Below are 16,667 nucleotides of genomic sequence, written 5' to 3'. Positions count from 1 at the left end.
GGTCAATGGAGTTAATACAGTGAAGGTTATTAACGGTCAGCTTTTCCAGGTGTTTAAATATACATCCTTTGCATACAGTAACTTAAAATAACCCTTGTCTCTAGAGACTATGTAATGACTACTCATGAAGCAAACATGTTGGATAACATAGTGAAAAACAATATAAAAAACTCACCAGGAATGTATCGACTGTCTGCATGATCAGGGCGAAGGTGGAGAGGTGGTCACAGGAGCAGACTGTGTGTGTGGGGTTGGTCTCACTGACGTGGCAGCCGTCCTCGATCCAGGCACTGACGTTCCAGTACACGCAGGAGGGCTTCCCTCTGTGTTCTGAGGCCTGTCGTCAACCAGGCCAAAACAGAGACGTCCTCTAACTTCACTTTTTCAATCGGTCAGTTTACATGGACACTTTTATTCCAATTAGAATCGGAATAATGGCTCAATCAGAATAGAAATGACACTTCATATTATGAACACCTTGATCGGAATAAAAATGCCAATCCGATTATAAATTTAATCGGAATGATAGAGGTGATGTTTTCCGTTCTTATTCCGATGTTTTCCGACATATTTGGTCAATTCGATTGCCCGCTGTAGCTTATCAAGCAAAAGCAAACCACCAACGGCTTTTCTAATCAAATATTCTAAAGTGATTGAGAGTATCTGATCGGAATGGAACCCCATGTAAACAGACAACACAAAATGTTAATAATTTGATCAGAATGACAAACAAATTTCACATGATCAAAAATATGACTATATCATCCACTGTACCACTATGGCTCATATCTAAGCACCATGTGTGTACAGTAACGCAACACAATGCAGCTCTTTAACCTTAACATAACATCTTCAATCTTTTTTTCATACACTGACTCACAATAAGGAGAACGGTTTCCAACCAACACAGAGCGTGTACGTTTTACATCATGTGAAAACTGTTAATGCTTCACATTCACTTCTAGGCCATTTTGGGTGCTTTAAATAACAACAACATCAATTACAAAAACCATACATATCTCCTTTAAAACAGGACAATATTACTAAGGCACTGAGGTTTGACATTGGCATTGATGTCTCAGAGCCTATTGTCTATCTCTAAGTCTATTTCTGCTTTACTCTTAAATAATCAATAAAATGGAGTTGGTAGATGTATGTATAGGTTTTATATAAATAATAAAATGAATAAATAAATAAATAAATAAATAAAAGGCTTTTTGAGGAAAATAAGTGCTGCACTCACGGTGATGTGTTCAAACGTGAACTGAACAGGACTGGGCAGTGTGGTGTTCACTGTACCAAGCAGTGTGGCGGATACCACTCTGGACATCATGGTCTTAGTGGTGTTCCTCCTCGTGCGGAAGAAGCTGGCATCCAGGACGTTCACCATGTGACTATACGCCATAAACACCACTGTCGCCATGCCTACAACATTACACAGTATAAACGTTAGAGATATATAATATCTCTTTTAAACAAATGACACAATATTATGATATGGGGTACTAGGGCAATTCCACGTAAAACTGTCACATTCATAACGCCAACACAATAGTGGAATTGCCCACTAGACGACAAAAAGGGTTTGTACATTTAAAACACATCCATCTGATGTTTGACTGTCAAGTTTTGCCCGATTAAGTTTGAGTAGGTCTAAAGCAAGCCACAATGCTTCACATCGTAGTTCCACTTTCTTAGCTATATGAGTACATTATCTATTGCATATTTGTGACACAAATTAAAGTATGAATATTTGGTGTATTTAATGTAATACAGCTCCAATGTGGCGACAAGACATTTGAGTTAATTCCATTGATTTGGGAGATCATTAGTACCATCATTGTTCTTGGCAACTCCCAGGAGGTTGATGTCCATTGAAACGCCTGACGTCCTCAGTACAGACGGTCCTTTCAGATCATCATTTGGTTCGACAGAGAGGATCTGCACCTCTGAAATTACAACGAGGGAAGAGGGAGGATAAGTCAGGACTGAATGGGACCTGTGTGGGCGTGCAGCCTACACATCATGGAAATATTAGAATAAGAAGGGTCATTTTGACTGTCATTTATTTCAATGGACTTTTTTTTTTCCATACCAAGGCCAAATCCTCCTCCTGGGGAACAGTGTCTTGAACCCCTCAAGCAAATGGGTAGCCAATCAGAGATTTCAAACAAAGGAGGGAACAACATGTCACAATGCAAACAGTTTGTTTTCCCCTGTTTACATGCAAATGTGAAACCAGAGTTTCCCTAATCACTTTGTTTTTAGAAATAATTGTTTTCAGGGACAAAACCTTGTTTATGTTTCCTTTTATTATCATACTGATTGGTGCGGAGCCCCGACCTAAGGGGACATGAGCAAAACAATATATAAAGTTCATGTGCGCACATGAAAGTTTTGTATGCACACATGAAAGTTTCAGGTGCTCACCCGAAACTTTTTTTGTTTGAGCACGCAAAACTTTAGTGTGCGCACATGAAAGCCTGCTGTATATTGATGTAGCCTATAGGGCATACTGGAGTGACAGCTAGAGAAATGACAACAGTACAGGAGTTAGTTGTACTATATTTAATCTAAGTCTTCATTATTAGAACATTGCTGCTTTGCTTGAAAGTCGTCACCATTATATTGCTTCCCTCCTTCCTTTGTTGCCATCCTTGCCCATCTAATGAACAGGAGCTTGTTGCTGACTGTGGCATGCCCACATGAAACTAAACTTTAGATTTTTTTTGTGCTTATGTCCCCTTATGGGCTCCATAGATTAGGGTGCACACCTGTGCCAACATACTGAGTGGGGTGCCCACCTGTGCCGACATACTGTACTGAGTGGGGTGCACACCTGTGCTAACATACTGAGTGGGGTGCACACCTGTGCTAACATACTGAGTGGGGTGCCCACCTGTGCCGACATACTGTACTGAGTGGGGTGCACACCTGTGCCGACATACTGTACTGAGTGGGGTGCACACCTGTGCTAACATACTGAGTGGGGTGCCCACCTGTGCCGACATCTGTACTGAGTGGGGTGCACACCTGTGCTAACATACTGAGTGGGGTGCCCACCTGTTCCAACATACAGAGTGGGGTGCACACCTGTGCTAACATACTGAGTGGGGTGCCCACCTGTGCCGACATACTGAGTGGGGTGCACACCTGTGCCAACATACTGTACTGAGTGGGGTGCCCACCTGTGCCAACATACTGAGTGGGGTGCACACCTGTGCCAACATACTGTACTGAGTGGGGTGCACACCTGTGCCGACATACTGTACTGAGTGGGGTGCACACCTGTGCCAACATACTGAGTGGGGTGCCCACCTGTGCCAACATACTGTACTGAGTGGGGTGCACACCTGTGCCGACATACTGTACTGAGTGGGGTGCACACCTGTGCTAACATACTGAGTGGGGTGCCCACCTGTGCCGACATCTGTACTGAGTGGGGTGCACACCTGTGCTAACATACTGAGTGGGGTGCCCACCTGTGCCAACATACTGAGTGGGGTGCACACCTGTGCTAACATACTGAGTGGGGTGCCCACCTGTGCCGACATACTGAGTGGGGTGCACACCTGTGCCGACATACTGTACTGAGTGGGGTGCACACCTGTGCTAACATACTGAGTGGGGTGCCCACCTGTGGGGTTGCTGGTGAAGTTGGCATTTCTCCAGGCGAGAGGGCCGGTCACCAGCTGGGACACCAGCTTCTTCATGGAGTCCAGCACGCTGTTCCGGTGGAGCACTGGGCGGCTGTGATCATCGTCCGCCAACCGGTCCAGCAGTAAGGTCACTGTCTGTTGGGAATATGGGGAAAGGTGGCCAGAGAAAAACCAATTCTCTCTCTCTCTCTCGCTCTCTCTCTCTCCTCTCTGGGTTTTGAATATACACATTTTGATGCACTTTTTTTGGCTTCATTGGAAGGTCCCCTGCATCCTGTTCAAAATTTTGACAAAGACGCTTAGAGTTTTTCTGTCTCGGTGAATTAGTGAAACACAAACAGCACACAGTGAACACACAGTGAGGTGAAGCACACACTAATCCCGGCGCAGTGAGCTGCCTGCTTCAACGGCGGCGCTCGGGGAGCAGTGAGGGGTTAGGTGCCTTGCTCAAGGCCACTTCAGCCGCGGCCCACTGGTGGGGGCTCGAACCGGCAACCCTCCGGTTACAAGTCCAGAGTGCTAACCAGTGGGCCACGGCTGCCCACATGAAAGCTTGACAAGGTATAGATACACTACAAATATGAATCTAAATTAATATTGTCACAAAATGACTATCTTTCAGGACAACATAACCTTAAAGCGAATTCTAAAACTGATAGTTCCGGACCTTGGCTGAATCACATTCGATGCCGTTGTAAAATGCAGCATAAACATGCACCTTGACCGCATTTCATTCTATGTTACTGCGCTACCATAACTTGATACAAAAGTTAAAGTAGCTGCGCCTCGACTTTGTTTGGCAACCATTCAAATAGAGGAAATGTATTTCTTGGTGGAAGAATGATTATCTAGGAATAATAGTTATATTTCTAGTTGATGTGCCTTTACTTTATGAAACTTTGCCAGGTATTTAAAGTAACAGTTTTAGAAAAGCAATAAGCCACTCAAGTCCATAGGTTACACTCCGCTAGCGCGTCGTGTATAACAACGCCCCTTAGCTGTTGTAGAATCAGTGTAACCTACGGCCTCTCGGGGTTTATTGCTTAATTCTGACTGCATACAACAGCTAGAGCAGCCAGACAGCTAGAATTCTACACTGAGGGGTATGAAGATGGGGCCTCATGAAGAACGTGTACAACTGCAGCTACAATGCTACTCTAGGGGTATACAAATGAGGGCTCATGAAGAATGTGTAGAACTGTAGCTGTGTAGCTCTAGCTGTTGGCTGCAGCAACTTGAGCTTGGTAGAACCAATTGTTTTTTTATACTGATAGTACTTGTGACCTCAAGAAAGAGAGATCAATGTGAAAAATCGCCGGAATTCTCCTTTTAAAATGCATTGACAATAATCAGCTTCACCACTAGATGCTACAGACGGTAGCTTTATCTGTGTGTGTGTGTGTGTGTGTGTGTGTGTGTGTGTGTGTGTGTCTGTGTGAATGTGTGCATTTGCATCTTACCTTAACTGGCAGTCCATCTGATGTCATATTCTCTATCATCCCAAGCAGGTGATCCACTCCCTTTGCCTTCCCCTTCAAATATAGAGCAGACCTACAGGCTCTTCCCATGTCAGTTCAACACCCTAACCCTAATACAGAGCAGACCTACAGGCTCGCACAACAACACCCCCCCCCCCCCCCCCCCACAACACACACATAAAAAAATAATTTTTTTATAGCCTATAATTTAGTATGAAACGTATTTGTTTTAAAATATGAATTGCTTAAAAATGCTGCTAATTTTATGCTGTTTAACAAATGTATAAATTGTGCACTGTCGCTTTAAGACAGTCGCTTTAATTCACGTTCATTTCTCAATGATCTTCTGCCTGCTCCGCTATGGCTAGTGCTGTAGGGCAGTGTTTCTCAAAGTGTGGTCCGGGGACCACTGGTGGTCCGCAAGCTATCCCAAGTGGTCCACGAGCAGACGTGGTAAAATATAGTATAGATGCAATATTGAACCAACTTGTATGTAAATCCAAACAGTTCTGCAATATTGCCTATGTAAGCTATGCCAGTTTAAATCATATTAATCCTCTGACACAATAAGCAAGGTGCAAAGACAAAAAGCAAGGTGGTTCAGTGAGTAGGGCTATTGTGTGATATACTTTTGAAGTAGGTACTACTCTTTTTTTAGCTAGGTGGTCCGTGAGGGTTTTTTTATTGGTTAAGTGGTCCTTGGTCTGAAAAAGTTTGAGAAACACTGCTGTAGGCCTACCTACAGCTGGGCCCTCTCACAGTTTTTAAATGGTCAGTAGTGGGAACTACTGTTGCCTTCATGATTTCCTTTTAAAACTTTCTTATAAGAAGGAGATATCAATTATCAACAATGACAAGCCAGCTGGAACCTGCGGCTCTCTCTCCCTCTCGTGAGTGCAGACGCGTTCCCAATTAAATGGATCGCATAATGTTCACGTTAGATCTGCTGCAAAGGAGATAACTAAGAGTTAACTTAGTTTAACATGATGTTATCTCTATTTAACATGATGTTTTGACATTGACATAATGTTCTCTAAGGAGAGTGAAAAGCAGTTTGCAGTAAAGCTAACCAACGTCGTCGCAGGAAAAAAATAGCGAGCCTGATAACTAAATGAAACAGGGCTGCCAACTTTTCAAAAAACCTTGGAGTGAGATTTGGTGGGGCCAACCAAAATTTTGCTGCGGAAATGTTTGTTTGGCTCATTCAGCATTATACCGTACAGTAAAGAGTCGTTAGGGGGGCATAACATAATGATTGATGGCAGAGTTGCAACGGTTTGGCTTGAATTCCCTGCTACTTGAAAACAAAGAAGATGGACATTGCTGTTGGCCAACAGTGTGACACGAGTTAAGCTTGTTTTGAGATGGCAAAAGTTTGAACTAGCCAACTAGCTCCGCTGGTGGGAAAACGCATGGGACTCAGTGCTGTCCTATTGCGTGCAGAGGGAATTTGAAAGACAACCGATTATCCCGCCCCTCGTACTGAGCACTGCGAACGGTGTTTGCCCAGACCCTACATTTTAATGTGGGTCTGGCTCGTCAGGCTAGCATTTTGGGGATGGCCAATACTAAATTCAATCAGATTCATAGCCTTCTTCCTGATGTGTTGATATTGAGGCAATGATTCCATGCAAAGGCTTGGGCTTCAGGGCCCCCTGACACCTTGGGCCCCTGGGTCTGGGCCCGGAAGGCCCGTGCAGGGCCAGGGTCTCAGAGTTAAATGAACATTGGTATCAAAGGGATCTAGCCTACTACTAGGACCATGGGCGTCGGAGGCATTGTGAAAGTGGGTGGGACATTTCAGAGGGGGGGTATGGGGGTCCTCCCCCAGAAAATGTTTTTTTGGACTAGATGCAATTTCCTGAATTCTGGTACATTTTAACAGGTTATTTAGATACTTCTATATAACAAAATAAAGCCAGCCTACGAAATTAATAAAAAGTAAATCATGCATAATTTAAAAATAACTCAATAGGCTACTTGGCTACGCAATAAGGTTTCCATTACAGCACCGCAGACGTTCAATGAACGCATGAAAGCGGATGGTTTGTTTGAAATCCTGACACTCTTTCAACTACATGGAACGTAATAGTGATCATCAAATACCTCCCCAGATTTCAGTGCCCATCAGTCCCAACATTTAACAATATAATCAAACAGTCCAAAAGTAAATTAAATATCAAACTAAACCGTGAATCCAATGAAAATGATAATGAAGCACTAAACAGATGCTGAAAACAGCACTGGTATTTCGCACGGCAAAAGTGAGGGGGTCCAAACTAACAACTTTAAAAAGTGGGTGGGTGTTTTGTAAGAATTTAAGAAATGTTTGTATATTTTAACTTTTAAATGCATCAATCAGGTGCACTTTCAAATTAAATTCAGAGGTCAAACTTGCTTATTTTTATGGAAATATTTGTGCTGTAGCCTAAGCTATTTTGCACTTCAGAATTATAACCATGCACACACAGGTGGAATAGTTATGGTGATATTGCAATAAGTTCACAACCACAAAAACATATGCTACATTTCACAGTTCAGAAATGTTAAAAAATGTGTTGACATTTCAGCACTCCATGAAATTATGCAGAAGTGGTCACCTGTGTTATTCAGCTAGTTTATTTAAGATAATATATTGGTCATTGTAATGGCCATAGCCTATAGCCTACATGCTATTCCTTTTTCAGGATGTACCCATATCTGCATGATGTGAATGTTTGCATATGGCTTATGTCAGGCTTTATATCAATATTTGTGTCTCGTTATTTGATTTTCTTCATATTTTTGCATTAATGTCACTAGGAAGCATGGCAATATAAATATATTCATTTATCTGTAATGGGATTGGCTGGAACCTGACAATATAAGAACCATGATAGTGGGATAATCTATGGCTGAGCAATTTACAAAAATGTATGTAGGCCTACTGACAAATAGTTTACATTAGAACACATTAGGCCTATAATTTCGCCCCAATGAGGCTATGTAGAAATGTGTTTCAAAACCGGATTACTCAGGAACCACTTATTGCACAAAGGCATGCTTTATATCCTCGTATTCGGTAAGGTTTGCTGTTTATTGTGATATTGGGTTTGCCACGTGTTGTGTGAAGGGTTAGTGAAATATTAAACCGAGAGTAATGGGTGTGCACTGTGTGCAAAATGCAAATATGATTAGCCTAAATTGCACATCGGTTCAATGTTAATTTTCTCGCGAACCATATATCACAGCAACTTGGCGCTAATAATAGCTTAGATTCCGCACGTTCACCTGATGTGTGATATCATATGTATAGGTTTAGTTTAGTTGAACCTCATCTGCCAGGTATTTGACCTACCAGGTTGACACTTCAGCGTGAAGAATACTCAATAATACTCAAAGCATAGCCTACCTGAAGCCGGGGAAATGTGGGGGGAATGCGCCTGGGACGGCTTCTGAAGTAGCATCGCAAATGAGAGAAAATTTATAAAATTCCACAGACAGGGGGTGCTCTTGAACCCTCTCACCGTCTCTGAAAGCATAACCGTGGCTCAACAGGTAGATCTATAGATAGGCTAAACTCATTTTTCAGGCATCTGACCGACCGGGTTGACACTTCAGCGTGAGAAATCGGGGGTGTGGCGTGTGAGTGTGTGAAACCAATCAAATGCGTGTGTCTCACGGCCAATGCGTGAGAGTTGGCACCTATGATGAAATGCTCGGCGGGCCGGATGAAAGTGCTTGGCGGGCCGGATCCGGCCCGCGGACCGCAGTTTGCCCACCCCTGCCCTAACCCTAATATAGAGCAGACCTACAGTGGGTCCCATTAAACCATGCTAGTTCAACACCCTAACCCTAATATAGAGCAGACCTACAGTGGGTCCCATTAAACCATGCTAGTTCAACACCCTAACCCTAACCCAGATACAATGCCAAGTGGTCAACACTCTCCTACCCTCACCAAATTGAAATCCTTAGTAAACATGCAATATAGCATGTGCAATGCTAATTGTGTCTGATACAAAACAGCAAATCAATAACATCATGTAGCCTACCTTCTCTCTGGGTATATACAGGTTCAACTCTAGAAATAAAGAGAAATAGAAAAATAATTGACATTGACATAACATGCTGAGAAAACCACAACAACCTCTGGCCAAAGACAAATCATATAGCTGTGGGCCTGGATCTGGGTTTGATGCAGGTCATGAGTGCATCTCTTCCTGTTTAGTGTAACCTGCTGCCTATATTCTATCTATATTCATCTCTTTTTTATATTTTACTCTATGATATGTTTTGTCATATTAGGTTATTTTACATTATGCTACAACATGTTATTTATATGTTGTTATGTTATATTATTTTCTTATTTGTATGATTGTTCAATTATGTTTTGCAATGATTTGCTAGGATATGCTAAGTTATGATGTGCTGTGTTATGTAGTGTTATTACACGGCTCATTGACTCATTTAAGCAAGTAGCCGTGTAATAAGATAATGTACTGGTCCTGTTTGCCCTGTCGGGACTTATTTTCCGATAATGACCTGTTGGACAATACATTATCCCTTACCTATGTTATGTTGTGTTCTAATGGTCTTCTCACCTTTGCACACAGTGATATTTGTCCTCCAGTCGAGGTCAGGGGTAGGGATGTACCCACTGGGGCACTCGCAGTGAAAGCCGCCAGGTGTGTTGATGCACAAGGCTAATCCATCACGACCACAGATTCCAGGGCTCTCCACACACTCATCCGCATCTAAAGAGGAGCACAGGAGAGGCATTTTTACATGATGTTCATAATCCTAAAAGCATTTCAACTGATTTGATAACCTATAAACATAAAAAAAAATTATCAATTTGAGTTAGCTTGTACTGATAACTTCTATAACTTGAATCTGGTAATGTGAACTCCATGATTACAAAAGGCAAGGTGATGTTTAGGTGCAATAGATGAAGTTAGAGTGAAGAAATTATGTTATTTTGTTGCTCACCTGTGCAGGTGAAAGAGCCCGACCCAGACTCTCTAAAGCCAGGCTCACATGCGCACTTGAACTGGTCTCGGATGTACTGGCATCGGGCGTTTGCTTCGCAGGGCTGTGGGCATGCCGAGGCCACAACTAACAAACAAAAACAGGTTCATATTTTTTTGCTGCTATGCCATTTCTTTGAACAAAATGATCATGAGCAATGTCCACTTTTGTCCACTAGAGTGCCATATATTGCAGACGTGCTAGATGCTGATCCCACTGATATTGTGCTGTGGTATAAGTTGCCCAATATGACAGGAAATTGCATTTATGCAAACATACCAAAAGTTGTGAAATCCATCTGTCTTCCTCTCTCTCTCTCTCTCTCTCTCTCTCTTTCTCTGGTGTTGATAACATTTTTTATTCTAACACACAATTAGTACAATGTATCCTAAATGTATCTATAAATATATCCTATTACCATCATTATTTCCCTCTGAATCTAGAAGAATAACTAATATCTAGATAGATAAATGACAACTGGTCTAACACCAGTGAGTTGTGGGTTCTGGAAGGCCCTGTTGACAATGGCCTCACCTTGACAACCGTAAGAGTCTCCTGTGGGGAGGAACTTGGAGGGAATCCCAAAGCCAGGCCGACAGACACAGCCAACCGAGTCACACATGGCGTTCTCACCACAAGAGGACGCTTCACAAGAACTGTGATCTGAAAAAGAAAAAAATAAACAACATGAGGCAAAGACAACTCAAAATATTATAAACAAGAGGTAAAAACAAACAATATCTTTAAAAAAAGAACAAACACGTCAAGAGTGAAGCTGGAGACCAAAAGAAAATGTAAATGCAAACAAATGCTTTCACTAGAAACAAAACCAGGATGCTGAAAAACAACAAAAACATTTGTTTGTTTTTTAACAGTTTTGACTCTTTTAAATGAGTTTGCGTTTTATTAGCATTTTTAGTGAGACAAGTACAAATATAGGAAAATGCAACTGGAGAGAGGAACACATACTTGTGTTTGGATTCTTGTAAGCTTAACATTCTTGTAAACAAAACTCGTGTAAGCTTTTCTTCCTTTGTTTCCAAAGCTACTCTTTTAAAGAAACACTACCCAACAACACACAGCACACCACTCTAATGGAGGTAGTGAACTCTTACCTGTGACAAACACACCATCTGTGGGGAAAAGCTGATAGAGATAGAACCCGCCAGTGCACGCAGTCACGTTTATGGAGAGGCTGCAATGTGGTGTGCTGCACGCACGGTTGCAGAGACTCATGGCTTTCACACCTTCGCCCACTCTAGGGTAGCTATGACCCTCGCACAGGCAAAGGGACTTGCGTGATCCCCCCAAACTGAGGGTGCTCTTGTAGGAGCAGGTTTGGGTCAGGACGTTGCCGCCGACGCCGGTGAAGCGGTACCAGCCCGCGGCCAGGCTTGAGTCGGACTTGGGATAGCCCGGGAAGCTGTCTGAGGAAAAGGCGTAGTTGCGCCATGGGTCCGAGAGGTTGCGGTAGGACCTGCAAATGTCTGAAAGCAACCCGTGTATTGAGTTTCTAGAAGAGGCTGTCAACATAGATGGAAATGAATCTATCTGTCCGACTATCTGTCACCATTATGTATTGATCAATCCCTAAATGGTGTCACATTTTAGTCTCATTAACACAACAACAACAAACAGTAGCATAGCATAAGGACAAGGTAGAGAGGTATGGCAGAGTAAAAAACAAGGTTGAAAAGTTAACAGTATAGACCCTTTCAACAATAAAAACAAAAACAATGCTTGAACGTTCTATTTGGGCCCCAATCTACTTCCTCTGCATTAAGATAACATATGGAATGTTAAAAAGGAAGCCTTGTTGGGCCAACTATGATGCTGATAATGGAACTCTCTTGAAAGGGTCCATACATATTCACACTTAATTTGATGCATTTATCAAACCATATGTTTATCTTGTTCTCTCTCTCTATCTATCCATTGTTATATCTCTTTATATTAATTGAAACCTCATGGGCAAATGATCTGTGACGGTTTTCTTATTTCCTTACCAAGTTCAGTAGAAAGGGTGACTTCTCCGACTTTTAGAAGAAGCATGACACCCCCTATAAGACAGGAAGTACAGTTACGATACACGTCTTGTCTGTATGTCACAGGCGTGCCCACTTAGGGGCCCATGGGCTATAAGACAGGAAGTACAGTTACGATACATGTCTTGTATGCATGCCACAGGGGTTACATTTTTTTTGCTTATGTCGGTCACTGGGTATTTCTCTCCCAACGGGTGTTATTTTTTGGTCCTTTAACATGTTTACAGATCTAAAAGATGCATGTTTTTTTATTCCTCACATTAAATCACTCTCTTGAAAACATTATGGACTTTTTTCTTTTGTACAATGGCATCCTGGGGCCTCATTACAGAAAAATATCCTAACTGCTTGTCCTGTTTTAACTTAATTTTCAAAGATAGGAAAAATCCTACAGTACTTGGAATTAAGTACTAGCAGGTATTACATTTTATGAGATCATATTGTATAAACACAACCGATTCCTGCAACCAATAGACATTCACTCATTCAATTATTTTTGTTCATTCGTTCATTGATTTACAGTCTCAATTACTCCCATGATGAAATGGCTTCACTCATTTGTGAAAAGTTACTTACAGAAGAGGTGACTGGTGGTCATTCCCCCAGCTTTGAGACAAACCGGCATTCTTAAAACTGCCTTCTATCGCACAGCAACTGCCGATTATAAGTGCATGACACAGAGAAGTAGAGACAAAGGATAACACTCTTTTGACCTTTCGAGGATATACGCATCAGTCAGTCATCAGCCAATGAAGAAATGCACCATCACTGTTGCCGTTATGGTCGGCAGTGACAGGCTCCTTATTAGTGTTACGGTCGGCTAAGAAGCCGTAACATAAAATGAAGCTGGACAACAGAGTTGATCAAAGAAAGAGTATTTTATTGTCATAAATAAATATTCTTCGTAAAATTTAGGCCTTAAATATGAAAGCATGGTGTGCTCAAGTGTGGTGAGAAATGCAAGCCTTCTCTGAATATTTTTCACATCAAAGTGTAGGCCTGTAGGTCCCTGATTTTAATCCAACAAACAGTTGACCTAGACCAGGGCTGACAACCTTTACTTTCAAAAGATCCCCTTTTTGACCAGATCTTTTAAAGATTAATCAGCTGCAAAATATATATATATATTATTTTTTTTAATTGAAACCTCACTTTAATATCCATTTTTATCTGGATAAAAAACTCTAAGCAATTGCACCACAGTAGACACTACACTGTATCTGTATAAGAACACAAGCTTCAAGAACAAGAGAGAAAGAGGAACTGATGCTGTCTTGTCATCTAGATATTATGTTGAAACCAGATAAGGCAAAAGACAAAATTACACGTTACAAAAAACATGTCACCAATTTCATGATAAATAAACAACACCCCAACTCAAGTTATGCACCATGAGAGTTATTTATTTCGCACAAACTAATAACAAGCAACATAACTGAATAAGAGTGAACGAGCCAGAACGTTTATTATAGCAATAATATATAGACAGACAAACAGACAGGTAGATAGAATAGATAGATAGATAGAGATAGATAGATAGATAGAGAGAGAGAGAGAGAGAGAGAGAGAGTGAAAAGAAAACATATGATGACAGATGGCACACACAGTGTCTTTTTCTCTTTACGAGAGATAGAGAGAGAGAGAGAGGCTGTGTGTGCTATCATGATTGTCATCTTTGCTTCATAACATCCTGATCACGTCTCACCTCCTCACCCAGACTCCTAGAAGCCATAGCATCACACTCTTTGGTCACACACTCATGTTTGACTCTGCTTTGCCCCAACCCCTACGCCGTTAGACAACATTGTGTGGGTAATTTCAGAATCAGGGTGTGCGCATTGTTTCAAAAGGTTCAAAAATTAAAAGTATCTAAAAATGTCATTCTTTGGGTTTTATACAGTCAATGCAGGGCCTAAATTTCACTGCGGGATTGCGGGTATTGCACATCATTTGTTCAAGTCCCGCAACTCTAGTCATCATAATGCGAGAAATTCCCGCATAAACTTTTAGAGCCTGTCTAATCATGAAGTGGCGTGAATGCGGTGCTATTGACTGGACGGATCAACTACCGATTTGAATTGAACATAGCCTCATGCAGACGCAGACACACACACACAGAGAACCACTTTGCGCTTATGCAAATAGGCTACGCAACCATGGCAAACTTTTACATCTGGAGAGAGCTCCTTGGTAACTATCCTGCTAGCTCAGGTCACGTCTGCCAGTAATGCTCACTAAAATCATTAGTGAACATTGAAAAACACTTGATCCCAGAAAGATTGTCTTCGACTTGTTAGTTTTTTGAACATTTATTTTATCTAATGACATAGAAGACATAATGAATTTCATCTACATATCCTTACGCTCAATGCGCAACTATTATTCACTAGCCTAAGGATGGAGGCTAATTACTCTCACGTATATTTCTTAAAGTGACAGGCACTCAATTACACCTACACATCACCAATGTGCACTCAATTATACCTACACACCACATTAAAGATATGCCTAAGTGTAATAGTTTAAAAATCAATATGAAGCATTCAAATTACTAAATATGTTTAGCTACTAGTAATTACTAGTAAAATACTATACATTATTAACTAAATACACACAATATGAATTTAAAAAGATATGAAATAGAAACATATTACATAAGCCATCATTTTCAGTGTGTGTTTGTGTGTGTGGAGAGAGTCAAGCAGAATCTAGGATGGCCACTGTTGTGAATGATCCCACTACAGTATATTCAATATTACTGATGACGTCAAGGTGGTGGGGGCCCCCAAATCAAATAAATCTTTAAGAAAGTATCGACAAAGTATCGAAATCGCCATTCTTGACTTGGTATCAGAATTGAACCCCCCCCCCCCCCCTCCCAATTGTGTAAATCCCCCCTATATGAATAACCTAAGGGGGGGGACTCCCCCCTATTTTGAAAAATGAATTTTAAGCCCTGATATGTATGTAGAATGATAAAAACAAGCATCAGCGTATGGACAACTCTGAAGAAAACACTCAAGAAGGGATGATATTGGAAAAAAGTTCTATCATCTGTCTATATGAGTAAATATCCCATCTGAAGCATTTTGAATCCTAATGATCGGTAGGACACAGTCTGCACTGCAAGAAAATGCAGGAATTTTATGTATACAGTATATGGGATATGATATGTAAGGGATAATGTATAGAACGGCGGTCATTATCAGGAAATAGGTCCCGACAGGGCGAACCGGACCCCGACGCACAGCGGAGGGGTCTTGTTCCGCCCTGAAGGGACCTATTTCCCGATAATGACCGCCGTTCTATACATTTTCCTGCTTATTACACGGCTACTTGCCAAAACGAAACCATAAACTCCCCACGATGTGACTCTTTAGCCTACATATCCTAGGCTATAGCCTATTTTGTTACCGCTTCATGGTGGCTTTTGCTGAGAAACAAATAGTTTGTAACAGCACACGCTGAACTTGAATCAAACATTCTTTAGAGCACAGCTGATCAACCGTCTGCTTTCACTTTTGAATGAAGTTCCAGTCCATGCATAGTGATATGAAAGACGTGAATTAGAAGCACAAAACCCATTTTCCTTGACAGCAGACTGATATACTTCGCAACGATCTGTTATCGAGAAATAGCAGACCACCGAACGTTGGGAAGGCCCATTCAAGTGCAGCATTATGAAGAGCCGTGTAATAAGCATAATTAAGGTTTTTGTTGCAAATATACCAATTTCTAAAAATATTCTTGTGTAACTTGTTTTGCAATGAATAACCATGCTAGTCGGTCTTGCCCCATGAGACCATGCCGTCTCCCACAGGTCTGAGTGACAGTGTGGTGAGCGTGATGGCATGTATGCTGAACGCGGTGTCTCCACTGGCCTGCTGGCTCAGGTTGACGGACCCTGAGGTGCCACTGCAGGAGCCCTTCTGCTCACCGGCTGGACCAAACCTCTTCCACCATGTCCTGTACTGGTTACGCACCTGCACACACACACACACACACGCACACACACGCACACACACACACATTTTAACTTTTTCACCGTCTATCACCTTCCACTGACTGAGCACAGACTCACAGGGAGATTGATTATGCGTGTCTGAAGCATCATTATCCTCTATTATAGCAAAAAATAAATAGTGGGACACTCATAAAGGCCTAATTGCAAAAATGATTGTTTGCTACTAAGCCCCTATTGCTACTAAACCCCTCTACTTGTAACCCCTGTCACTGCTAAACCCCTCTACTTGTAACCCCTGTCACTACTACTTTTACGCTTTTGAGACATTTGCACCTGTTGCATAACATTTATATTATAAGGGCTATTGTCCCCAGAGCAACTTGGAGTTAAGTGCCTTGTTCTTAACCCATAATAATCATAAACATGTGTCATTCCCTGTGAGTTGCCATGTCAAGTTTTCTGCATATTTCTTTATGTCCCCATACTGTACCTCTGTATTGAGGAGGCAGTG

At 41.7% G+C, this 16,667-nt stretch overlaps 2 protein-coding genes across 3 annotated transcripts in view; both read right to left on the bottom strand.

Moving 5' to 3' along the window:
- Nucleotides 1–12,843, bottom strand: part of LOC121719419 (adhesion G protein-coupled receptor E3-like) — a 28,343-nt gene extending 15,500 nt beyond the window's left edge. For both annotated transcript variants that reach the window (XM_042105030.1, XM_042105031.1), the window contains exons 1-12: nt 12,769–12,843; nt 12,154–12,207; nt 11,263–11,634; nt 10,682–10,810; nt 10,109–10,234; nt 9,721–9,873; nt 9,172–9,200; nt 5,120–5,191; nt 3,638–3,794; nt 1,836–1,949; nt 1,244–1,425; nt 176–337 (exon numbers count right to left, since the gene is read on the bottom strand). In XM_042105030.1, the coding sequence (XP_041960964.1) occupies nt 176–337; nt 1,244–1,425; nt 1,836–1,949; nt 3,638–3,794; nt 5,120–5,191; nt 9,172–9,200; nt 9,721–9,873; nt 10,109–10,234; nt 10,682–10,810; nt 11,263–11,634; nt 12,154–12,207; nt 12,769–12,817 (1,599 nt within the window). In that variant the 5' untranslated portion in view covers nt 12,818–12,843. The remainder of the gene's footprint in view (nt 1–175; nt 338–1,243; nt 1,426–1,835; nt 1,950–3,637; nt 3,795–5,119; nt 5,192–9,171; nt 9,201–9,720; nt 9,874–10,108; nt 10,235–10,681; nt 10,811–11,262; nt 11,635–12,153; nt 12,208–12,768) is intronic.
- Nucleotides 5,079–16,667, bottom strand: part of LOC121719417 (adhesion G protein-coupled receptor E3-like) — a 69,889-nt gene continuing 58,300 nt past the window's right edge. The window contains exons 16-18 of the mRNA XM_042105026.1: nt 16,647–16,667; nt 15,971–16,175; nt 5,079–5,100 (exon numbers count right to left, since the gene is read on the bottom strand). The exon at nt 16,647–16,667 is cut by the window's right edge and continues 142 nt beyond it. Coding sequence (XP_041960960.1) covers nt 15,972–16,175; nt 16,647–16,667 — 225 coding nt within the window. The 3' untranslated portion in view covers nt 5,079–5,100; nt 15,971. The remainder of the gene's footprint in view (nt 5,101–15,970; nt 16,176–16,646) is intronic.

Source organism: Alosa sapidissima, chromosome 9, assembly GCF_018492685.1.
Source record: "Alosa sapidissima isolate fAloSap1 chromosome 9, fAloSap1.pri, whole genome shotgun sequence".
NCBI lineage: Eukaryota > Metazoa > Chordata > Actinopteri > Clupeiformes > Clupeidae > Alosa > Alosa sapidissima.
The sequence above is the reverse complement of the archived record's forward strand: the minus strand, read 5'-3'. Positions and strand labels throughout refer to the sequence as shown.